The sequence below is a fragment of the Gymnoscopelus microlampas genome (genome assembly GCF_963454915.1).
Source record: "Gymnoscopelus microlampas genome assembly, chromosome: 4".
NCBI classification, from domain to species: domain Eukaryota; kingdom Metazoa; phylum Chordata; class Actinopteri; order Myctophiformes; family Myctophidae; genus Gymnoscopelus; species Gymnoscopelus microlampas.
The window spans coordinates 9,691,233-9,718,252 of NC_139941.1; the positions used below are offsets into that span (position 1 = coordinate 9,691,233).

At 44.1% G+C, this 27,020-nt stretch overlaps 1 protein-coding gene across 1 annotated transcript in view; it reads left to right on the forward strand.

Annotated features, from left to right (window-relative positions):
• Positions 1–709: 709 nt before the first annotated feature.
• LOC311044631 (uncharacterized protein) overlaps positions 710–27,020 on the forward strand; it is a 28,867-nt gene continuing 2,556 nt past the window's right edge. The window contains exons 1-2 of the mRNA XM_084056345.1: positions 710–808; positions 5,046–5,186. Of these exons, the coding sequence (XP_083912471.1) occupies positions 712–808; positions 5,046–5,186 (238 nt within the window). The 5' untranslated portion in view covers positions 710–711. The remainder of the gene's footprint in view (positions 809–5,045; positions 5,187–27,020) is intronic.

Below are 27,020 nucleotides of genomic sequence, written 5' to 3' on the forward strand. Positions count from 1 at the left end.
CTCTCTCTCTCTATTCACTGGCCCCGTATTATCGCTGCTTGCAGCTATATTTTTTTAATTATTTTTCATGCTTTTTTTTGTACATAGTGGTACATTTTCTCTGTATTTATATGTTGATATTGGAACTGTTTGGTTGCTACTATATATGTCTATGAAATTAATTCAAGGCCCCCACAGAAACAAGTCCGCAAGGACTTTTTTGGTCGGACCTTTTAGACAAAAGTATTATGAATGTAACTGTGTTGTTTTACATTCTTTTGCCTAATAAAAATTTCAGTCAATCAATCAATCAGACACACATGTGAAGACTGCATATAAATACTGTGAGGACAAAGAAACCGTCTCTGTTCCGGCCACACCATGTAGCAGCAAGGCTGACTCCTATACCTAACGTTCCTAGTTATTTTCCAGCACTGATCTGGATATATGAACCCATGTGTATCGGGGAGCACTGGAGCAGGGGTGGAGTGTTTCCTGTGTTTCCTGTTATGTAAGCGCTGTTCTGTCCTGTGTGCATCTGGGAGATTCTTTGCCACGAAGCGGAGAAGAGGAGTAGAACTACTGTTTATCAAGTCATTACCACTGTTCTACTGAACTCAAGAGCATAAAATGTCAGCAAGTAAAGTCAGATCCCAGACGGTAAAACTGGACCTCAAATGTCGACTATCAAAATGGACTGAAGATGAACTATTTCGGGGTTTTAAAAGAGAGATGTCGTCAAAGAGCTTTTCAGCTGCATCAGAGGAGGAGCAGCGAGAGATCTACCAGCAAGCCATGCTGAAGCCTGTGGTAAAGTTACACAGAATAGGTGTGTGCTGTTTTTATGTCAAATACAGAAATGTTCTTGGTACTAATCGACAGAGTATGCTTCATTCCAGCAGTAAATCAACTCCAGATAAGAGCTACAGACTGAATGAACGTGAAGCCTGTGTGTGTGTGTGTGTGTGTGTGTGTGTGTGTGTGTGTGTGTGTGTGTGTGTGTGTGTGTGTGTGTGTGTGTGTCAAACGTAGAGAACACACTGGAGCAGCTCAAACGATAAAGACATTTTTGCCGCCAGGCCGAAAGGCATGGTGAGAGTTTGTTTTACACCCTGTCCGTCCGTCCTTCCGTGTGTCCGTGTGTCCGTCCGTCCGTCCGTGTGTGCGTCGTTCTGTCTGTGTACAGCTAATCTCCGGCACCGTTGGCTTGATTGCAGCGAAACTGTGCACACACACTCCCTGGATGCCAATTCAGAACCTCTGCCCCAACATTTTCACATGGGCCACCAGCAGGCCAATTTGTGCAAAACACATTTTTTGACAGTAATCGCACAGATTTTATCCCAAAACCCCACAAATCGGTACACAGTATCTCTATAGTCATTAAACGAAACTGGTCTTTCAGATTTTTCCTATTCCATCCTGATTGGCTCAAATTGGCATCCAAAGTTTGCAAGAGTGCTCCGTTTTTAACAAAATGCCTCAAATCATGTACACAGCGTGCAATTTCCCTGAAATTTTGCACACCCATTCCCACTAGGCCGAGGAAGAAATGCCACTTGAACTTTTTTCAAATCAGGCTCATGGTGGCGCTATAACAGGCCGATTCGTGTTTTTACCTACAGTATAACTGCACCGATCTGTGTAAAACTTTGTATGCGCACTCCCTTGAGGCCAAGGAAAAACCTTTGCCCTGCACTTTTTCACATCTGCCTTTTATAGCGCCACCAGGAGGCCGACTTATGTAAAACACATTTTTTTAATATTAAGCCTTCAGATTTTATCCAAATTTCACAAAAATCGGTACACATGATCTCTATAGTCATGTGATCAAGACAGATCTGTTTGATTTTTCATACTCCATCCTGATTGGCTAAGATTGACATCTAAAGTTTGCAGGAGTGGGCCGTTTTTAACAAAATACCGCAAATCATGAACGCAGCGGCCGATTGAGGTGAGACTTTTCACGTACATTCACGCTATGTTGAGGAACCCTTTTAACATTGGCCTATTGTAGCGCCACCAGGAGGCTGAATTTTACAAAACATATTTTTTATATATTACTCCTACAAATTTTGTCATGCAAATCTATACACATTATTTCTACAGTCAAGCGATTAAGTCGGTTCTGTCCGATTTTTCATATTCCATCCTGATTGGCGACTTCCGAACATTGCTGGCCCACAATAACCTACCTGACCTGGCGGAGACCTGTGCTCAGAGGAGCACTTTTTCTAGTTTTCCCTCTCTCTCTTTCTGTCCACAGTAACAATCAACCCTATTGTATGCGTCGGCTTCTCTTCTTATCCCTGGTGTAACATACTTTCAAATGGGGGCCCTATAAAGATTGCCTAGAGTCCCATTGCTTTTCCCCAAATCCCTCCAAACAGTCTGGTGCAGTTTTTTTTACAGTGCAGCCTGGGCAAAAATATGACTTGAATAACCCAAACCCAAATTAAGACTGACAAAAAATAATAAAATAAAAATAAACTAGAAAAAAATGCTCCTCGGAGCACAGGTCTCCGCCAGGTCAGGTAGGTTATTGTGGGCCAGCAATGTTCGGAATTCACCAATCACGATGTAATATGAAAAATCGGACGAATCCGTCTTCATCACTTGACTATAGAGTGTGTACCGATTTGTGTGATGTTTGGACAAATTTGTAGGAGTAATATTAGAAACCTCCTGGTGCCGCTATAATAGGGCAATGATAAAAGGGTGGCATTTGTTCCTCAACGTAGTGCAAATATGCGTGCAAAGTTTCACCTCAATCGGGCGCTGAGTTCATGATTTGTGGCATTTTGTTAAAAACGGGCCACTCCTGCAAACTTTAGATGTCAATCTCAGCCAATCAGGATGGAATATGACAAATCAAACAGATCGGTCTTGAATACATGACCATAGAGATCATGTGTACCGATTTGAAGGAGATCATGAAATCTGAAGGAGAACTATCAATAAACTAGAGTCTCGGGGGCTCTAGGGCTGTGAGGGCGCGCTTATTTTGGGGTGCCAAAATGGTGGGATAGAACTTTCCAAAAGTAAAAAACAAAAAAAAAAGAATTTGAAAAAAATGTATATATTTCTTTTTTACGTGGGGGTCCGCGGACCCCCTGGGAGTGTTGGGACCCCCGGGGACCCCCTTGGAACATGGCGGACCCCTTCGGCTATTTTTTTTTTTTCATGAAGGTGGTTGCTTGTTTCTGTCGCTTGTTTTTGAAAACCTGGCATCCCGACTGGCATCCCTGGTGTGTTTACCAGATGCAGTAACCGAACGCGCTGTAGTTGTTTTCCACGCTCGCGCTAATGAAACACTAAACGGAGAAGCTTATGATTGTGAGGTTGAGCGTGAATGTATTAGCATTGTAGTCACCTGAATTGAGTGTGGAAGCAGAAGAGGCGGTGAAGGGGTTGTTTCGGCGAAACCCATCGGCGTTCGGTGTCGGTGGTGCGCACGGTAAACGGTACGAAGCTCTTTCCCTTCCGTTTTGTCCGAAATGTGGTGAGTAGAATTAATTATGTTGCGAGGTGGAAATTGTGTAGTGAGCAATGAGAGGTGCCCTACACCTCCCGTAAATTCAGCGCGCCCACTTGGCCTCTAGGGATTGCGCATACAAAGTTTTACGCAGATCGGTGCAGTTATAGGTATAAACATGAATCGGCCTGTTATAGCGCCACCATGAGGCTGATTTGAAAAGTGACATTTCTTCCTTGACCTAGTGCGTACAAAATTGCACGCTGTGTTCATGATTTGACGCATTTTGTTCAAAACAGAGCAGTCCTGCAAACCTTGGATGCCAATCTTAGCCAATCAGGGTGGAATATGAAAAATCTGAAAGACCTTCTTCGTTTAATGACTATAGAAATACTGTGTATTTGCGTGATGTTTGGACAAAATCTGTATGTGTACTGTCAAAAAATTTGTGTTTTGCAAAAAACGGCCTCCTGGTGACGCTATAACAGGCCCATGTGAAGAATTTGGGGCAGAGGTTCTGCTCTGGCATCCAGGTGTGTGCCATCCTGCCAACGGTGCCGGAGATTAGCTGTCCACAGACAGAACCGCACACGCACACGCACACGCACGCGCACACGCACACACACACACACACACACACACACACACACACACACACACGGAGGGATGGACGGACGGACGGACACAGTGCAAAACATAGTCTAGGGCTAGGCCATGCCTTTCCGCCTGGCGGAGAAAACTACCCAAACAAACAAGAAACTGCTACAGGCTACCTTCTGCAAAGGGTCCTGGCACTGGCAGCTCCCCTGCGTGTTATCTGCTTGTTTCTCAAATCGAACTAATGTACCCTGCAGCCTACATTTTATACTAGGTGAGACCTACCAAACGTCATCAATTTATTATTGGTAACCACTTAAATCCAATAAGGCTAACCGAGGCCTATGAGAATTGTCTACACGATTACACTGTTTAACAAAATACATTCCAAATGCATTATTTCAGGCGCACCTTCATCAGCAAGATTATTTAACATAAGAGAGCTCTTGGATATTAAACATGGTGAATCATGATTAACTTAAATTGAAAAAATAGAAATGCTTAAAACTCATGAGTAATCCTTGTGTTTTTTTTTACAATGCATTGTGAGGTACAAAAGATAAAACATAGGATGATGACATGTAACAACACTAATGTCCTAGCCTGGTTCCAGACCATAGACCCCGCCCACTCTCTGAGTGGACTGCCTCTCTTGGTCTGGTGTTGTAATGTATTCGGTACAAAAATGTATTGTCCAATGAGAGTCGGAGGTGGGGGTGGGGATCCCTTGTGATTGGTTTAGGGAAATTCTAAACCAATTCTAATTGGTTTAGGGAAATCCACACAGATTCAGTCTGATAATCAGGCTACTAATGTCTATGAACAAACTCTTCCAAGCTGCCTTGATGTTAATTGGAAGCAGCTGTGCATGTGTGTTCCTCTTCAGTCTATAAATAGGCCTACATATCTATATTGAGGGCTTAATGCATGATTGGAATGACAGATGAATATATTCAGGGCTTTTTGTATTTTTTTGTCTCTTTTCTTTCATTAGATCCAGAGCTATTCAGTAAACATTTGACGCCCAGGGCTAACAACACCCATCCTAAAGTTTTCCATCGATGTGAGAAGAACAGAGCTGTAGCAGCGATGCAGGCCACCATGCTGAAACCAGTGATCAAGTTACACAGAATAGGTATGTACTGTTTTATTATGTTCACTGTAAACATTTAGTCTAATAGGTATGTAATGTTTTATTATGTCACTGTAAACATTTAGTCTAATAGGTATGTAATGTTTTATTATGTCACTGTAAACATTTAGTCTAATAGGTATGCTAAGTACTGTTTAATTATGTCACTGTAAACATTAAGTTTAGTCTATAGGTAGGTACAGTAACACATTAGGGCTAAAAGGATAACACAAAAAAGTCCTGAGGACTTGTTTCCATTGTGGTCCTATGTATTCAATTCATCACATGAATACATGTCATCAACATAGCTATAGTTACAGAGGAAAACATTTACCCCAAGGTGAACCCCAAGTTCAAGTTGCAATGTTTCCCCTACAATGAAGTCGTGGCAGCGGTGCTGAATAATAATGTGGAAGAATATCATTTTTCACCCTCAACATAGTTTTTCGAGAGAACACAAAACTATCTTGAGGGAACGAGAAAATATTCCAGATTAAACTTTTTTCACCGACCACCGTTTTTTTTTATCCTTCAAACTTTTTTTCTCCTCCATGTCCCTTTAAGAGCTCTGTATGTAAGACATTCTAGAACTAGAATGTTTTAAGAAAGAAGTAGTGAGATTTTATTCAGAATATTATATACATAAGGTGTCTGGAAGCGACGATGGAGGGCATGTCTGAGGATGACCTGGAGAGAGATATAATTTTTATTACAACAGAGCTTGCATGTTGTTTCAAAACATGTTATGCTTTTTTATCTCGCCTCAGTCACCATCCAAGATGTCTTTCCTGCTCAACTACAACTGCAGAAACACATCTACAGCAGTAACAGTCATCTAAAAAATCACCAGAGAATTCACACAGGACAGAAGCCCTACCGCTGTGACCAATGTGGGACAAGGTTCAGCCTGAGCAGTAGTCTCAAAAGTCACCAGAGAATTCACACAGGAGAGAAGCCCTACCGCTGTGACCAGTGCGGGACAAGGTTCAGCCGCAGCAGTAGTCTCAAAAGTCACCAGAGAATTCACACAGGAGAGAAGCCCTACCGCTGTGACCAGTGTGGGACAAGGTTCAGCCGCAGCAGTAGTCTCAAAGATCACCAGAAAATACATACAGGAGCGAAGCCATACCGCTGTGACCAGTGTGGGATAAGGTTCAGCCAGAGCAGTAGTCTCAAAAGTCACCAGAGAATTCACACAGGAGAGAAGCCCTACCGCTGTGACCAGTGTGGGACAAGGTTCAACCACAGCAGTAGTCTCAAAAAACACCAGATAACTCATAGAGGAGAGAAGCCCTACCACTGTGACCAGTGTGGGAAATGGTTCAAACGGAGCACAAGTCTTCAACTTCACAGAGAAATGCATGCAGGGGTGAAGCCCTACCACTGTGACCAATGTGGGACATGGTTCAGCAGAAACAGTGGTCTCAAACGTCACAAGAGAATGCATGCAGGAGAGAAGCTCTACCGCTGTGACCAGTGTGGGACAAGGTTCAACAGAAAAGATACTCTCAAAGAGCACCAGAAAATTCATACAAGGGAGAAGCCGTACCACTGTGACCAGTGTGGAATAAGTTTCAGCCAGAGCAGTAGTTTCAAAAACCACCAGAGAATTCACACAGGAGAGAAGCCCTACCACTGTGACCAGTGTGGATCAAGGTTCAGTAGAAAATCTAATCTCCAAGATCACCAGCGAATTCATACTGGAGAGAAGCCCTACCACTGTGACCACTGTGATAAAGGGTTCGCCCAAAGACATCATCTCAAACTTCACCAGATAATTCATACGGGAGAGAAGCCGTACCACTGTGACCAGTGTGGGATAAGGTTCAGCCAGAGCAGTAATCTCAAACGTCACCAGAGAATTCACACAGGAGAGAAGTCCTAACACTGTGACCAGTGTGATACAAGGTTCAGCCAGAGCAGTCATCTCAAACTTCATCAGATAATTCATACGGGAGAGAAGCCGTACCACTGTGACCAGTGTGGGAAACGGTTCCCCCAGAGCAGTCAGCTCAAAAGTCACGAGAGAACTCATAGAGGAGAGAAGACCTGACCTACCACTGACAGTTGGACACACGGACGGATGGACGGACGGACGTGTGTGTGTGTGCGCGCGCACGCGCACACACACACACACACACACACACACACACACACACACGTGTGCCCACATCCACAGAGGTTGATATAAAAGTTACCATGGAAAATCATGATAATGATGATGGTGAGGATGAAACTTTGAAAATAATTTCTTCTGGACAGTGTTTAAGGTGTAGCTGAGGAATAGAAGCTGCATTGGTGGCGTTAGACCAATTATTACATAATTGCATAATCACAATTATTCGTCAGAATGGTTTCCCTTCATCTATATAAATGTATCTGAAGCGGTTTCATACATTTTCAAACATTTAAAAACATAGCGGAAATAGCAGATCTACAAGCTTACAACGTGTCGCAGTGCGCGACCCGTTTTGAGCTTGTAGATCAGCCCTTTCCGCTAGGTAAAACTACATTTTAAGTTTGCAGTAACTGTATTATTATTAGCATAGTGCACTATTTGTTTTTTTTATCGATTTTGATTATATTTTCAGTTTACATTAAAGTCCAAAAGAAAAACAGAATTGTAATTTTGACTTATATTTCAATGTTCAAAAAACACAATTAGATAGTCAATTGCAATTATATCTTCTCTCTGTAACTCAGGCTGTCAGTAAAGCTGTCAGCTGTGGAAATGTACCATATCTTAACCACTTAATAGTCTACAGTATATATATACAGCCATTAGCAAAAAATCTGTAATGTAACGTATGACCGGGAACGCATCAGTGTAATTTTTTTTATTTCTTTAGGCTATAGACCACCGAAGTCTGACATAATTTACACATCCTTGGCTTGTCTACCTGGTTCGCGGTTTTCCACCCCCATTCTGAATCCCATAGACGTCTTTAATATCGCGTCAAAAAAGAACTGTGTTCCAAAAATAAACAAGTGACCCTGGCGGTTTGACTCTTATGGATATGAAGCATCAACTGACGTTGAGAAAACGATAATGTTACTTCCGCCGAATTAGTTACATTTTCGCCAGCAACAGACTGTATCAGATATAAGTGACTGACTATCATAAACGATACAGAACCTCCTCCCTGATAATATTGCAGAGACAGTTTGTTTATTTTTGGACCACAATTCTTATATGAGACGATTCTATGATGACTCAATGTTATTGTCCATAGCGAAATTACTTTACGAACCTGGGGATGAACGAGTGACGTCAGGACTTTGGTGGTCTATTAAAAAATTGCAGATATACAAGCTCATAGCGCGGCACCGAGTGACGCGCTATGAGCTTGTAGATCTGCTATTTTTAAAAAATATTGACAATTTGTGCCAATTATATTTACATTTTAACTCCGATCTGTGCTTCTGGCGGTCCCTGGAACAAAATATTTTTAGATGGGGGTCCGCGGCCAAGTACATTATCATTTTGGGGGTCCTTGACATGGAAAAGTTGGAGCACCACTGATATAGCAACATACTGTTAGGATTTAGAAAACATTTTTTGATAGGTATTTGGCAGCTGACCCCCATCTCAAAAAATGTTTTGTTCCAGGGACGCCCCCAGAAGCAAAGATTTGAGTTACAAATGTTCGCTTTAAAAATATATATATTCAAAGATTTGGTAATTTTTTTAATGCTATATTTTGAATAGCCAAAGAAATGTACTAAATGGCACAGATTCTTTCCCGGTCTTAATGGGTTAAGCAAGCTATCAAATGTGATGTCATGTGCACATGAGACTATATGCATAAAGGTCTACAGTATGTCCTATATGTGTTATTGATCTTTTACTGCACCTTATTTATCTGCTGCTATTTTTTTTTAACCTCATATATACCTGTTAGTGTTAGGGATTCTTGTTATTTACATGCCTTGGTAAGCGTCAATTTATGTACATATTTGAACCAGAGGGAGAACTAACTAGGAGCTAACCAGGGGAGCAGGGAGCAGGCCCTAAAAATAGCACACTGACAGGAACGCTGCAGCGGCTAAGATAGTCAGAGCAGGCCGTCAGTGGAAAGCATTGTTCTGCCAGCACGGAAAGGACTGGGGTCAGAGTGACTTAAACTGGCGAGGATTACTATAGGTTTTCTTCCTATCTCTTGATGTTCATTTGTCATCATGTGTTGCAATGTGTTGCAACATTTTATGATCTGTTGTCCCGAAATAAGATGTACTGAGGTCATGACATTTAGAACTAAAGATCCAGGGGATTGTGTAATGACCAAATTGTATATGAACCATGATCCGAGACCTCTCATGTCATCTAATCAAGCCAGGGTTCGGATCCGACTGCTTTGCATGGCTGATACCTTCAATAAACTGACCATCTAACTCAACAAGTCGTAGTCTGTCATATCTTGAGATATTCTCAACAAAGTAGTAGTATATATTTTACATAGCTTATTTTTACTTTGCCACCCAAGTCAGGCCATGGGAATCGTTTGGTAGGTTCCTCCTTCCGGTGAAAACTGTTGTCTGGTGACAGAGACTAAACAGGCGGGTGCACTGTCCTGTTGTGCTGCCCAGAAACATTGTAGGCCCAGAGAGAGAGAGAGAGAGAGAGAGAGAGAGAGAGAGAGAGAGAGAGAGAGAGAGAGAGAGAGAGAGACCTTTATTGATAGACCATGAGGGCAATTCAGGTGTCATAGCAGCAGTGCAGTAGGCATGAGATACAACTGTACAATTCAATGCTGCGTTGTAAAGAAAGTATATATAACATTGTACAAATTATGTGAGTGATTGATTGATTGATTGATTGATTGAATGAATACTTTATTAACAGTTTGCAAAAGGTACAGAGGTACAGTTATAAGGAGGATAAAACAAAAAAAAAGAGAGCTTGTAGTAGCGCGCCGAGTGCCACGCTACGAGCTTGTAGATCTGCTATTTTTGAAAAATCGAAAATGAAAATGTGAAAATGTGTTCAAATCTTTGAATATATATATTTTTAAAGCGAACATTTGAAACTCAAATCTTTGCTTCTGGGGGGTCCCTGGAACAAAATATTTTGATGGGGGTCCGCGGCCAAATACATATAATTTTGGGGGTCCTTGACATGAAAAAGATTGAGCACCACTGATATAGAAACATACGTTTTTCAGAAAACTGTTGAGATTTAGGAGACATGTAGAATCGGCTTCAGGTCTCAATGGGTTAAGTGCAGATTTCAGCTTGGGAAAGCACCCTCCAACCTTTTTCTGAGTACGTGGAATCTGTTGCTTGTTCATAGTCACCATTGCGTTATCGTGTTATTCCTATTCTTGCTATTATGTAGCAAATGATTGTGTGTGGCGAAATAACATCGACAGCTATGACAGGTGACGGAAGCTTGCCAGACCTATGCCAACTACGTATGTACATATGCCACAACGGTTGCTAAGCTAGTATTGGACAATCGCCTTTTGGGGTGGGGTTTAGCGAAGGGTCAAGACATATAAGACATTCAACACAAGAGATCATCAATACTAGGAGGAGCAGTAAAAGTATATTAAAGAAAACTACACTGTAGAATTAAATGAACACAATTTTACATTGTAGTTTGGGGTCCTAGAGATAGCAACTCAAATCAAATTGTGGTCTGTGGCCTGATGCATATCACACTGTGATGCTTGAAAAACACTGATCTGGACAGTTGTTATTTAGCCTAATAACCACCACAGTAATGTAGACTAATCATTTACTGTTCACCAATCACCAGTGGTGTAGTGCCTGAATGTGTGGTTATACAGCGTATGACCTCCTTTGATCTGTGGCATGAAACATTTTTAACCATTTTGGCCTGAGGCCTATCCTAAGTTTTATGAAAACGTTTTATGAAAAACTTCAAATATTTATTCAAAAAATACAATAAATGTATGTTGCTATATACTGTACATAGCAAGAGGAACCCCACAATGGGTTCCCGTCCTGAAACGTATAGTTATCATTTAATGCACTGATATGATTCGAGAATACATGCTTTCATTCAATGACTGTTGATTCATTTTCACAGCATATTCTTTGTTTTAATCCTAGCATGCAACATTGTGTGAAATAAATGTGTGTAATAATAAAATCATCTGTTGGCATTAAGAAGAAGTCAGTGATATTTCCATCAGTGAAACAGAACACAAAATTGTCTCGTACATGATTATTATGCTTAGACTGAAGAGCTATGGGTGTTCCTACAAGCACGACACGTTGGGTGCTTGTACAGTAGATCTGCTATCTTTTTGCGAGCGTGCGTGTGTGTGTGTGTGTGTGTGTGTGTGTGTGTGTGTGTGTGTGTGTGTGTGTGTGTGTGTGTGTGTGTGTGTGTGTGTGTGTGTGTGTGTGTTTGTTGGCGGTATGTGCTGTTATTACTGTTATTTGCAGGTCAGCCTGTGTATCTCTCTGCTCTCTTGTCTATGTGGAGATCTGGCTTGTGCAATCTGGCCAGGGGCCACATTGTGCAGCCCAGCTTACTGCTGCCAGCTGTTCAGGGGTCCTTCATGAGAATGAAGGACACTCATTGTACAACCCAGGGCCACATGTTGTCAAGGCACACCATTACTCCAATCTGCACCAAACTTGTATTGGCACAAACACTGTTCAGGGGTCAGGGCAGCATGAGGGTCTGCCTCACATAATATGAAACACTGCAGTACATCAGTGTTACACAGTGTTTAACACTACATCAGTGTTCTCTATCGTGGTCGAGACTGGCTCTCCACTACATATTATTCAATATGTACGGGAACTGACCCCCTGGGGCAGTGCTCGTGGATACTCTTTAAGACACATCACTCATGGTGGCCCTGCCCTGATCTGTGATCAGTGGGGTATTTAAGCCCCACCCAGGCAGAGCCACTTCGACTCTTTGATTTCCACGAGAGCAGACGCTTACTTTAGGTAGAGAGCAGGTCTTGTGAGGCTCCTCTCGGGACGCTTTGCTGCCATATTTACACCAACACAAGTATATTCCATTATTCCTGGCGCGGCGGGCACCCTGGTTCCGAATCTGACCTAGTCGGAGGGCGGACCAGGGCAGCTGCTGTTCTGCTCGAGTGATCAAGTTGTGAAGCCGTCTGTCGGCCGAACGCTTGGGTCGCCGGCAGCGCCAGTGCCGCGGCTGCATTCTGGTTCCGAATCTGACCTAGTCGGAGGGCGGACCAGGGCAGCTGCTGTTCTGCTCGAGTGATCAAGTTGTGAAGCCGTCTGTCGGCCGAACGCTTGGATCGCCGACATCGTCAGAGCCGCGGCTGCAGCCCGGTTCCGAGTCTGACCCAGTCAGACGGCGGACCAGGGCGGCTGTTGGGTTGGGCGCGGTACCGAGGTGGAACCCGAGTGAGGCTGACCCAGTCGGCGGACCTCCGGGCCATCTACTACCGGCTATCTTTGCTGCCGCGGCCGAGAAAGCCATCGGCGGAGCCAAGTAATCTATTACAAAGTACAAACAAACAAAGTTTGCAGCGTGCAGCGTGTACCTACTTCCGCGTTGACGCAGGGCGTCAGCGTGGGGGGACGGGCCTGGGCTCCCTAGAGAAGGGCTGCACTGTGCCCCACAGGTCACAAGAGGGCAGTGTGGCGCTAGGTTTGCCCACTGACAAACAGCTGCAAAGTCACCGTTGCAAATCACTGACTTTGGGAATAAATAATTAAGTGAAAAACAGATAAAGAGACACTTGGCTCTGCCCATACACTTATAGAGATTAAGTGTATTTAATATACAAATATATAGACGGACGAATATTAAGTATATGAGTATACAATATTCGAGTATTGGGTATAGTATAGTATAGATATACAAATACATACGTCTACGAATTTATACCTTTATATATACAATTTAGGTATAGATTGGCATACATAGCTAAATAATATAGCAAACATGGCCAGCCCAGCGCCCCACAACTGTCTGGGCTGTGGGATAAAAATGCCCGTGGAGGACGGCCTTGATAAATGTATGCTGTGCTTGGGGATGGAGCATGTGCGCACGGGCAGTCTGGACCCCTCTGCATGCATGAATTGCTTTATCCTGCCGGCTAGAGTGAGAGAGGCCAGGGCTCGGTCGTTTTCTCTCCAACCCTTGAACACTGCCTTAGGGCAGCTGCATCCGGCACTCAGAGCGGCGAGGCCTCGCGTTCCCATGGGAGCAGGCGCTCGCTCGGTGACGAAAGCGACATTAGCCCAGCTAACGCCAGCAGGCGAGGCTACAGGGCGGATGTCGACGGTCAGTGGGAATCCCCGTTTTTGTCACGGACGTCACGGGCTTCCCTCGCCAGCGTACGATCAGAACCCGACAGGGCAGATGACGTCAGCAGCCCCCACCTTCCCCACGAATCCTCTCGCTCGCTGTCTTTCCAGATGGAAAGCTGCAATCCACATCCTTGGGTGTTACGCACCATGCAAAGAGGATACAGATTACAAGTCAAGAGCTCACCTCCACTGTCCACTACGGTAGTGTTCTCCCGAGCGTCAGGCCAGGCGGCCATCACGCTGCGGGACGAGGTATCAGCTCTTTTGAGCAAGGGGGCTATCAGAGAACTATCTCCGGATCAGAACCGGCTCGGTTTCTACTCGAAATATTTCCTGGTGAAAAAGAAGGGGGGGGGGCGTAAGACCTATTCTGAACCTCAAAGGCCTGAACAGGTACTTGATGGTTTTCAAGCTGCACATACAGGACTTGCATGCAGGCTGCCGGACTCATGGCCTCGGCCGTGAGCCTGATTCAGCTTGGCGGACTGAACATGAGACCTTTTCAGAGGCCATGGGCTCTCAAAAGGTGGTAGTGTCAGCACAGCGTGAAAAAGCACTATACGGCGTGTCGCTGACGAGGTCAGTTCACACGACCGTGGTGTAGTTCTGTCTGTCGATCTGCCAGTGACACAGACAGGACGTGCTGGTCTGTCGAACACAAACTGGGCGGCCATTATAGCCCGCTATACGGCGTATCACCGATTGGGTCGGTTGGCGCTTACACGGCGCTTGCGTGACCAGAATAGCCCTTACCTTTATTGAGGAGCTGCAGCAACTGGCTTGCAGGCTCCCCAGGCTGTTTGAGGAACAGACAGGGTATGGCTGCCCTCCGGTCGGTGAGGCGCCATCGGTGGCGGTCCTAGTCCAAGCGGTGGCAGGAGGACCGAGCTTGTCCGATGAAGCGGCCTATTGAGCCATCGGCCATGTTGGGCCAAGAGGCCAATGCTCCGGCAGGTAAATAATAGAGTACTTTCTCCACCACGGGTGTGGGCAGTCATTATAGCCTTCTATACAGCGTGTCACCGATTGTGTCGGTTTACGCGTCTGTGGCGGCGTCCCGTCAGTGGAAACACTTGGCGGGCGGTCTGGTGGTCTGTCGAACACAACCTGTGCGACCATTGTAGTCCGCTATACGGCGTATCACCGATTGGGTCGGTTTACGCGCCCGTGGCGGAGTCCCGTCAGTGGAAACACTGGGTGGGGCGTGCTGGTGGTCTGTGAGAACACACATACAGCAGCCATTAGAGCCCGCTATACAACGTATTACCGGCTAGGCCGGCTCACGCGTTCATGGCGGAGTTCCGTCAGTGGAAAACACTGGCGGGCGGCCTGGTGGTCTGTCGACCACAACCTGGGCGGCCATTATAGTCTGCTATGCGGCGTATCACCGATTGGGTCGGTTTACGCGTCCGTGGCGGAGTTCTGTCTGTGGATCTGGTCTCAGCGACACAAGACAGAACGTGCTGGGTCTGCCAGGGGTCCCCTGAATCAGTCATTGCACGCCATACAGCGTATTGCCAACCGGGTCGGTTTACGCGGCTGTGGCGTAGTTCGCTGGAGAACCGGGTTTGGTGATTCCAGCGGAGCGCATCCGTACTGTCAGGGACGAGCGGGGCGCAACATTTATGGTGTGTTGCCGTTTCTACTCCAGCCCAACAGACTAAACGTCCAAGGGCGGCAGAGCGGTGAGAGCCAAGCTCAGGCTATGGCTCCCCCTCTTTACCTGCCCTGCCTGGTGTGGACAGGTCTGTAGAGATGGATTTTGTTTGAGAAGACTACGAGTGTTGGCAGCCTACTTCTCCAACCGCGGTACGCAGTTCGGAGAGTGGGCGTTGCGTCGCCCCTCTTGGGGTCGCTGCTGTGGCTCGTTTATGGGTAAAACAAACAAAATCCTGAAAGAGAGTAAGAGTAGCCCCCCGCATGTTACGCTTGGACGCAGTCCTCTGAGCTGGTCAGTCTTTGAGCTGCACCCCTTCAACCCTCCGAAAAGCAGGGAAGTGGTGAGGCAGGGCCGGACGGGCAGTCTTTATTATGCCCTGTCAGGGCCCTGAGGACTTACTGTTGGCGGACACAGGCCCACGGGTGACTGTATCAGTGAATACATGTGCAGTTGTTAAACATAACATGAAATGCTTAACAATATGGGTGCAACAGACCAGTTTGTGTCTGTTATAGGCATAGCCGCCTTGGGGAAGCACTCTCTAAGGCTAGGCTCTGGTGGAAACAATCCGAGAGGCGTACAGACAGGCAGGCAAGCCAGTCCCGTCAGGAGTACGGGCACACTCGACACGAGGCCTTGCTACCTCATGGGCTCTGTGGCGAGGTGCCTCGTTGTCCGAGATTTGTACGGCGGCCTCCTGGTCGGCGCCATCCACATTCACCAGGTTCTACTGCATGAACGTGGCAGCCAGCACCCCCTTCGCGGAGCGAGTGCTGGGCTCCAGGCAGTAGAGCAGGTCATACTCACCGTGCCTCCGAGACCCCGGCTCCCGCAGGACGGGCCCGGGCTCAGAGTGATGTCATGCATGGGAAGCTAGCCCTGCGCCTTGCGGGCTAGCTAGGTGGCTAATCAGTTGATTGGCCTGACGCCAGCTGGGCCTAGGTAGCGGCTTGCGCCTAGGCCACGAGTATTACATACTTCATTGGATGACAGGATTTTGGAGCACGCCTTGGGCTCTGATACTTCGGGCTTAAACTGCTTCGGGCTGCCGCGGGGGCAGCTGGGTCTGCTTATTTCCTCGCGGTGTGTCTTAGAGTGTTCCCGTACATATTGAATAATATGTAGTGGAGAGCCAGTCCCGACCACGATAGAGAACGGGGGGTTACATCCGATGTAACCCGGGTTCTCTGAGTGGAGAGACTGGCTCTCCACGCTTGAGCCGCTCCGAAATTCGTGTCAATCAAAGTTAATCGAAGTGGCTCTGCCTGGGTGGGGCTTAAATACCCCACTGATCACAGATCAGGGCAGGGCCACCATGAGTGATGTGTCTTAAAGAGTATCCACGAGCACTGCCCCAGGGGGTCAGTTCCCGTACATATTGAATAATATGTAGTGGAGAGCCAGTCTCTCCACTCAGAGAACCCGGGTTACATCGGATGTAACCCCCCGTTGCACAGTGTTTAACACTACATCAGTGTTACAGCACTGTTTAACACTTCAAATGGCCATAACGTTGTCACCATTGCTCTGATCATCAGAATTTAGGACTAGATTTGAAATCTAGCAATCTAAATCTTAAAAGTAACTTAAGATGTCGAATAATTGTAGTGGAGTAAAAAGTGTCACCAGAACCACACGTCATGGGTTCTGGTGACTGCTATTGTCCTTCTAGTGCGTAAGGGGGCCATGATTTTTTTTTTTTCATGCATCTTATTTTATTTATTTGTTTTTAATTTTCCCCAAAACATTATACAAAATAGATGAAAAAAGTAAATGAAAAAACAGGCATTAGAAGGATAATCAGTCACCAGAACCAATGATGTGTGTTTACTTTTCAATGCATCTAAAATGGTTAAGAGTTTGAAGTTAATTTGGGTTTGTTTATATAGGAAGGGGATGTGTCTGATAAAACAATGATCAAATGTCTAAATACTGAATCAAGCAACTTCAAAACGTAAAACCACAAAGTCCTGAGTAGACGTTAAAATGACACCAAACATGTTTGAAAGTGAAATATCCCTTTAAGTACAAAGTTCCTTGTTACTTTCCAGCACTCATCTGGATTCTTGTACCCATGTGTGACGGGGACAGCTGGAGCAGGGTGGTTCCCGTTACAGTATGTAAGCGCTGTTCTGTCCTGTGTGGATCTGGAAGATTATTTTCCAGGACGCGGAGAAGAGGAGTAGAACTACTGTTTCTCAAGTCATTACCAGTGTCCTACTGGACCCAAGACCATAAAAATGTCAGCAAGTAAAGTCAAATCTCAGACCGTACAACAGGGCCTTGAATGTCGACTATCAAAATGGACCGAAGATGAACTATTTCGGGGTTTTAAAAGAGAGATGTCGTCAAAGAGCTTTTCAGTTGCATCAGAGGAGGAACAGCGAGAGATCAACCAGCAAGCCATGCTGAAGCCTGTAATAAAGTTACACAGAATAGGTATGTGCTGTTTTTATGTCAGATACAGAAATGTTCTTGGTACTAGTCGACGGAGTATGCTTCCTTCCAGCAGTAAATCAACTCTAGACTAGAAAAAATGCTCCTCGGAGCACAGGTCAGGTAGGTTATTGTGGCCTCCTGATGGCCAATGTGAATAGGGCGCCATTTATTCTTAGGCCTTTCACAGCAATCGGACACTGCATTCATCATTTGAGGCATTTTGTTCCAAAAATGTGTTTGACTAAATTAGACCTGCTGGTGGCACTACAACAGGCCAATGTGAAAAGGGTGGCATTTCTTCCTCGGCCTAGTAGAAATATGCGTGCAAAATTTCACTGAAATCGCATGCAGCATTTTTTTTCCAAACGAACCAATCCTGCAAACTTTGGAAGCCAATCTTAGGCAATCAGGATGGAATATGGGAAATCGGACAGATCTGTGTTGATCACATGACTACAGAGATACTGTGTAGCAATTTGTGTGATATTTGGACAAAATCTGTAGGAGTAGTATCAACAAATGTGTTTTGCACAAATCGGCCTCCTGGTGGCGCTATAACAGGCCAATCTGAAAGATTTGGCATCCAGGGAGTGTGTGTGCACAGTTTCACAGTGACCGGGCGGCCCGGGCCAACGGTGCCGGAGATAGCTTGTCACAGACAGAAGGACACACACACGGACACACGGACACACGGACAGGGTGCAAAACATACTTTCAGACAGACAAGACAATAAGAGCTACAGACTGAATGAACGTGAAGCCAGCGAGTAGTGTGTGTGTGTGTGTGTGTGTGTGTGTGTGTGTGTGTGTGTGTGTGTGTGTGTGTGTGTGTGTGTGTGTGATGCGTGCGTGCGTGCGTGCGTACGTGCGTGCGTGCGTGCGTGCGTGCGTGCGTGCGTGCGTGCGTGCGTGCGTGCGTGCGTGCGTGCGTGCGTGCGTGCGTGCATACATGGAAAACAAGTGAATCCTATCTGAGCTCTGTATCCACAGTCAGGGCCGGTTCTGGGCTGATCTTTGCGTGCGAAGCTCGCCGCGAAAAAAAACATTTGGGCGGATTTTGATACTTTTTTTCTGTTTTTGGCTACTTTATTTCGGTTTTAGGGTTAGGGTTAGGTTATTTAATTCTTATTTTTGCCTGATTTCACCTATTCATTATCAAAACATTTACAATTAATTAAAATATATATACATTTTTTTTTGCAAAATCGATTTTTGTGCAGTAGATTGTTTTTACACTTTTGAATTTTTAAGACAAATGTTCTCTTCTGGGGGTCCCTGACACAAAACATTTTCAGATGGGGGTCCATGGCTAAAATCAAATGTATTGAAATATTTTGAAAATAGCAGATGTACAAGCTCACAACGCTTCGCATCCATCGCTTGTGAGCTTGTAGATCGGCTATTTTCAATAGCCAAAGTTTAAATAGGGCTGAAGTGGTTTACAGTATGTATGTTTTGTCATAATAATTAAAATCTACAAAGCAACTAGTAGTGACTAAAGTTTTCAAATAATTGGAGTGGAGTAAAAGTATAATATTTGCCTCTGAGATGTATTGGAATAGAAGTAAAAGTATTGCAAATTGGAATACTCCAGTCAAGTAAAAAATACCTTAACATTATACTCAAGTACAGTACTTGAGTACATGTACTTAGTTACTTTCCACCACCGTCAGCATTAGATTAATTACTTACTCACCTTCTACAAAGATGAACACTTTAGCTGCCACAGGTTCAACAAATGTCCACGCATCATACACCCATCATTTCTGGGTTTTTATTTCCGCAACTCTCCAAACTCCTCCAACAGTAAACACCATAAGACACCTTGAAAACTGAAAAGAATAAACATACATTTGTTAAGGTTATTGAGTCCACAGCACAGTCATTGTAAAGCAGAGTCCTCTTCATTATTAAGTCCACACAGGTGCATCCAATTATTGCCATGTTACATTGAAGTCTCTCAAACAAAGTTTACATTTGTACATTTTGATAACACACATCAGATACATCACACATCAAAGAAAGGCACAACTACAATAAGCATTTACCGTGTGTGCCTCTTGAACCATGTGCAGAACTTTGGCAATATTATTCTCTCTCTCTCTCTGGAGTTTCTTAAATGTGACATCTCTGGATCAGCTCTGCTTGCTTCTGACTTGATTGACAAGCTTCACTCTGACCATGTGACTGTGCCCAATTTACCGTGAACCCTCTAAGCAATGGGCACAGCATTTTTTACCTTAAGTCTTGTACTATATAAACCCTTTTAATATAGTGTAACTTTTAGTACTTTATTCATAATTAAATGAACCCAGTGTGTACATGAATTTTACATAAACAAACATAATATATTTATTTATGTAAAATTCATGTACATGTATGTATTTATATTTATAACTGAAACCACTGTCTCTCCTTCTGGGGCAGTTACAAACACACTTTTGTTCCATAGGCCCACATTGTCTTGGTTTCAGAGACCATGGTGGTAAATATGAACTTTTGCCCCAAAGTCTTTATATTCCATAATGTCCCAAGGGTCTATTTCACAAAACCTGGATTAGGGATAAACCGGGTTTAAACCGGGTTTAATCGGCTATCCTGGCTTAAATTATCCAGGAATCGGTTTCACGAAAGCTGAGTTAGCTCGGCAGACGAATTTCCCCACGGGGACCAATAAATCTAATCTAATCTAAAAAAGATTAACTTATAGTAAACCTGGATATGTTTATCCATGATCCAGTTTCACGAAAGAAAATTGAAGCAATCCTGCCTTAGTTACCATGGCAATTTAGCTGTGAAGTTACAGCCAAGCTTTATTAATCCAGTGCCTTGTTCTTCAGGTTTTTTGTGAAATAGCTGTTAGTCCAATGACTCCAATCGTAAACCAATGAGTTTTTCCACACTTATTCAATTCTTATGCGAAAATCGAAGATCTACAAGCTAAAAAAAAATGTTTCTTATGGCGGCCGGGGGTCCACGGGGGTCCCCGTGGTGGCCGGGGGTCCCCGGCACCCCGTGGACCCCCAGACCCCCAGCCCCCATGGACCCCCGTTGACCCCCGTGGCCCCCCGTCGGGGATCAACGGGGTCCGGGAGTACACGGGGGGCGGGTACTCCCGAACCCCCGTTGACCCCCGGCCCCCGTGTACCCCTGGACTCCTGTTGACCCCCGTGGACCGGGGACCCCCGGCCGCCAAAAGGCAAGCTTTTCACTTGTAGATCTTCGATTTAAGTGTTTATAATTATAATTCCAACATTCACTTAAACTCCTCATGTTTAAGCCTAACTGAATTATATATTTATGGACGTATATAAATTAATTGCATATTTTTGGACAACTTTTGCATTTAATTTGTCGGCAATACTTTGCCACGCTTTCTCCCTGGATCTATATTTATTGCGGCCGTGTTTCCTTTCTTGCTTATTAATTATACATTTTACTTCCTTGTATGATTTCATGAGCTGCTGCAGTGCTGCTGTTCAGCCACAGAGAAGAACGCCGCTCTGCTCCATAATTGGTCAAGTTCAAGGATTCTGCTATCGACTTTCATGGTCTTTTATAGGAATAGGTGAACTCACATTCAGCCTGGTTTAACGATCCTGGCTTGACAAAGTCGCTCCTTCTCAGCCAGGCTTGGCGTTCGTGGAACTGAATAAACCAGGCTGAACAGCGCAGGCTTGTCAAACCTGGATTTGCCTTTTAAACCAGGATAATTTAATTCCGCTTTCGTGAAATAGACCCCAAGTCCGTCCGTGTGTTGTTTACTTTTTACTCAAGCTAAACATGGAGTTTGACTGTTTGGGAGCGTAGGCTTGACGTTAGTCAAGCGAGCTAGTCAAGCGGCCCCAGAAATATGTTTCCTTTCAAAACGATGCATTTCAAAATAAGAAGTTTTTTAAATCTATATTTGGAATGTTATAATTCAACACACATTTTATTTTGAAATACTACTGGAAATAGAAGTAGTCAGGTAGCCTAGTTGAAACTACTTCACGCTATTGGGATGAAATCAGCAGCTTTATGTTATGGAACGGGGGAAAAAAAGAAAAACAGCCAGACAAGTGAGTGACTCAGAGAGTCCCAGTGTCCCAGCCCAGGCAGCAGACAGGCAGACGCAGTAACAAACACAATAACGTTATAATAACGTTTTTATTTGACCCACATAGTAAGCAACTGGGTGAGAGAATACCAATCGCCCATATGTCATTTTTTTTTTAAATATATAATTCGCCTATAGGAGGCGCCGGCCCTGTCCACAGTACAGTAGGATCACAGTGGAAACAAGTCTCTGGGACTTTTTTGTGTTATCCTTTTAGTCTTAATGTCTGACTGTACCACATGCTGTTTACATTTCTGATCAATTTAGTATTCAATCAATCCAAAAACAATTATCAAACTCTCTCTCTCTCTCTCTCTCTCTCTCTCTCTCTCTCTCTCTCTCTCTCTCTCTCTCTCTCTCTCTCTCTCTCTCTCTCTCTCTCTCTCTCTGTCCACAGTAACAGAATGCAGTTTGTGGAACGCTCCTCTGTCCTCTCTCTCTCTCTCTCTCTCTCACTTGCTCTCACTCGTGCTCTCTTGCTCTCACTTCTCTCTCTCTCTCTCTCTCTCTCTCTCTCTCTCTCTCTGTCTCTCTCTCTCTCTCTCTCTCTCTCTCTCTCTGCGCGCGCGCGCACACACACACACACACACACACACACACACACACACACACACACACACACACACACACACACACACACACACACACACACACACAGTTGAAGTGTGTGCCATGGGGCAGGGTGCCATAGAGTTGGTGGAATGTGACCGTGGCCTGCAGACTTCCACATGGAGACAGGATAGTGCAGTGGTTCTCAAAGTAGTCCAGGGGTCTTTTAGGGGGATTCAGGGGGGGTTTCAATGGGCCCCCAGTAGTCCTTGAGGGGGTTTCAGGGCCCCCCCAGGGGTCCTTTGAGGAGGTTTCAGGGGTTCCCCCAACAATTATTGTTAGTTCACAATCACAATATAGGTCTCCACCAGGCCGAAAGGCATGGCCGAGACTAGGTTTTGCACCCTGTCCGTCCATCCGTCCGTCCGTCTGTCCGCCTGTCCGTCTGTCCGTCTGTCCGTGCGTCCGTGCGTCTGCGTGTCCGTCTGTGAACAGCTAATCTCCGGCACCGTTGGCTTGATGGCAGCGAAACTTTGCACACACACTGAATGCCAGAGCTGAACCTCTGCACCAAATGTTTCACATGTATAGTGGGGCATATTAAGTCAATATTCCATCAGAATCTTTCACTTGGTGATACAAGCACCAAAATTGGCACAAATGATGTCCAGGATGTACTATCTAAGAAAAGTACGAGATCCAGCTGACAATCCAAGATGGCCGCCAGTTTTCAAGATGGCCGCCTCATCAAATGCAAAATAAATGTTTTTTGAAGTAAAACTTGAATGAACACAAATGTATTAATGATCCAAACATCAAAATGAATGTATTCTGACTGGGCGAACTCAATAGTGTCAATTGAATTCCAATATGGCCGCCAGTTTTCAAGATGGCGGTTATTACGTGACTCAAAATGAGCATTTTCGGAAGCTGTCTGATCACAGATATTGCATTAAGTTGAAGGGAAACATCCATGATCATTCATTGAAATGCTGTGGTCAAGCTCTATTGGTTTGTCATTTTTTATAAGAGTGATGTCAAAGCACAACCCGGGCACACTGGTGACATCACTGCTGTGAGACTCAGCATGGGGTTCAGTGTCGGCTTGTAGTGTACTAGCTGTAGGTGTAGTTTACTAACTGTTGTAGTGGTGTACTCATTGTAGTTTGTACTGTAGTATACGTTAATGTCCCAAATGCTAATAAGCCCCTGTATATATCTCAAATGAGCGTCGCGCCTGTCACAGACATGCGCAGAGCAAGTTCTGTCAGGGAACTGACAGTGCTGTGTGGTGGCCTACTATAGGACCGCATCAGCTTCACGTGCTCATACACTCATCCACTCACACTCATTTCATTCTCAGACCGCTCTATTTAAGCTGGAAGGTTGCACTTCTCATTCTGCTTGCTTTTGCTGCACACACACCGTTGCTGCTGCTGCGCTGCTGTTCATTACTGTTGCTTAAATTGCTGCTCACCCTCCACCACCCCATGCTACCACCTGTTGTTTTTGGATCTGCTGTTATGCACGGGGGATTCTGAGTCCCTATGGTTGGGAAATGCGCTTCATCAGAGTACCTAAAAGCAGATCCAATTCATCGCCAAACCATAATAAATATATTGCTCATTTTATATTCAATAAATATATCCTATCCTTCATGATTTGTCTTTTTCTATTTCTGAGTTACCCTGACAGAACTACAAGTTTAGTTTGTTGTAGTATTGTAGTTAGATTGCCGCACCTGAATTGACAGGATGTGCCAGCGCGGGAGACAAACAAACTCATCAGCCTTGAAGGCTTAAGTCCTTGCAACCACGAAGAAGCTGACTCCAGCATCTTCACACATGCTCTCCATGCAGCCAAGCAACAAATGAAGTCTGTGTTGATTGAGGCATGCAACACAGATATTCTTGTTGTTGCAGTCAGTGCAGGCTTAGAAATGATGTGGGTATAATTTGGCCAGGGTCAGTCCATTAGGTGATTGCCAATTCATGATATATGGTAGTAATTGTTGGCCCAGAGAAATCCAGTGGCATGCTGTCCTTCCACGCCAGTGGAAAGACAGTTGTGTCAGCTTTTCATGGTAAAGGCAAGAAAACTGCATGTCAGGCAACAGTGTGCAAAATGCAAACTGAAAGCCCTGCCAACTGTGGCTGGCAAAAAGATGGAGAGGTCTGGACAATCCCTCCACCTATTGTTCAGACTTGTGAGCAGTTGACAAAATGTGTCTAAAAGACTGAATCCCGAGGACGATGCAAATGCTACCACTTCATGCTTAAGTGTACACAGTTGTGTGTCTGCAAATGTGAGGACTAAAAGAAGAACCAAACTGTTACGGTTTGGTTCCATATGACCAAAGTGCAGTCCAGTCCAGTCCAGTCCAGCATAATACAGTACAGTCCAGTACAGTACTACAGTCCAATACAGTACAGTCCAGTATAATACAGTCCAGTCCAGTCCAGTAAAGCACAGTACAGTGCCGTACAGTGCAGTACAGTATAATACAGTGCCGTACAGTGCCTACAGTGCCGTACAGTACAGCAGAGCACAGTACAGTATAGCACAGCACAGCACAGCACAGCACAGCATTTGTATCATCATAATATCCAATAATTAAAATTTTGTAAATGCAGAATTGGATTTCACATACTCAAAAACATATATTTGGATGTATAGACCATCAAAATAGGATTATTCAATCAAAATATAGTTCAAACACCATTTAAAACCACTTCGAATGGCGGCCATCTTGAAAAATGGCGGCCATATATTTTTTTCAAGTGGATCTCGTACTTTTCTGAGAGAGTAGGTTCTGAAGCACTTGTGTGCCAAATTTGGTGCTTGTATCACCAAGTGAAAGATCGTTTCAGCAATCTGCTCCACTAATGGGACTGTTATAGCGCCACCAGTAGGCCGTTTTTTGCTAAACAAATCTTTTTTGACAGTACTCCTGCAGATTTTGTCCAGACATCACGCAAATCAGTACACAGTACAGTACTCTATAGTCATTAAACAAAACATGTCTTTCAGGTTTTTTATATTCCATCCTGATTGGCTAAGATTAGCTTCCAAAGTTTGCTCCGTTTTGAACAAAATGCTTCAGATCATGAATACAGTGTGCGATTTCCGGCAAGTTTTCCCACTAAGCAGAGGAAGAAATTCCACTAGAATTTTTTTCACATCAGCCTTGATGGTGACGCTTAGGCCTATTCGTGTTTTTAACAATAACTGCACCGATCTGTGTAAAACTTTGTATGCGCACTCCCTAAAGGCCAAAGAAAAACTTTGCCCTGCATTTTTCACATCTGCCTATAAAATACATGTTTTGATAATACTCCCTCAGATTTTATCCAAATTTCACGCAAATCGGTACACATGATCTCTATGGTCATGTGATCAAGACAGATCTGTTTGATTTTTCTAATGTTCCATCCTGATTGGCTAAGATTGACATCTAAAGTTTGCAGGAGTGGCCGTTTTGAGCAAAATTACACAAATCATGAACGCAGCGTCCGATTGCGGTGAAACTTGGCACGCAAATTTGCACTACGCTGAGGAACAAATGCCACCCTTTTAACATTACACTTTTACAGCGCCGGCTGATTTTTGCAAAACTCCTAAAACTTTTGTCCAAACATCACGCAAATCAGCACACATTATCTCAACAGTCAAGTAATCAAGACGGATCCGTCAGATATTTCATATTCCATCCTGATTGGCGAATTCCGAACATTGCTGGCTCACAATAAACTACCTGACCTGGCGGAGACCTGTGCTCGGAGGAGCACTTTTTCTAGTTATGAAAATATGTTTGATTACTTCAATGCTATTTTATGCTTCAACTTCTCTTAGCATAACATACCTTCAAATGGGGGTCCTGTAAAGGTTGGCTGATGGCTCAGGCTTGCATTTTAAGTTATTTTGCTTTTCCCCCAAATCCCTCCAAACAGTCAAGCCTTGACTTGAAAAACCCAAACATTAAGAAAATAAATTACACAAACAAACAAGAAACTGCCGCAGGGTTCATACCCTTCTGCAAATGGTCCTGGCAGCTCTCCCCTGGGTGTTATCTGCTTGTTACTCCAAGCCAAACTGAACAAATGTACCCTGCAGCCTCCGTTTTATATAGGGGAGACCTACCAAACCACATCAATTAGTAATTGGTTACCACCACTAAGTACATTTACTTAAGTACTGTACATTTACTTAAGTACAATTTTGAGGTATTTGTACTTTACTTGAGTATTTCCAATTTCCAATACTTATACTTATACTCCACTACATCTCGGATCCAAATATTGTAGTAGTTACTAGTTACTAGTTAATTTGTAGATTTTGATTATTATTACAAAACCTACATTAACCACTTCAGCTCTGCATACATTTCAAAAGATTTGCATACAGTTGAAAACTTTTTATTAAAGTTGAAAACGAATTATTCTGCATAATGAGTACTTTTACTTTTGGTACTTTAATTATATTTTTTAAGTACATTTGTAATTCCAGACTTTTACTTGTAACAGAGTATTTCTACATTGCAGTATTGATACTTTTACATAAGTATAACAATTGAGTACTTTTTCCACCACTGGTTACCAATTAATTCCAAATAAGGCTACCTGCTGCCCATTGTCTACACAATTACACTGTTTTACAAAATAAATTCCAAATACATTATTTCAAGTGCCACATCATCCACAAGATGTGTTATTTTACAATTCATTGTGGGGTACAAAAGATAAAACATAGGGTGATGACATGCAACAACACTAATGTCCATGAACAAAGTAAACCAAGCTGGCTTGATGTTAAT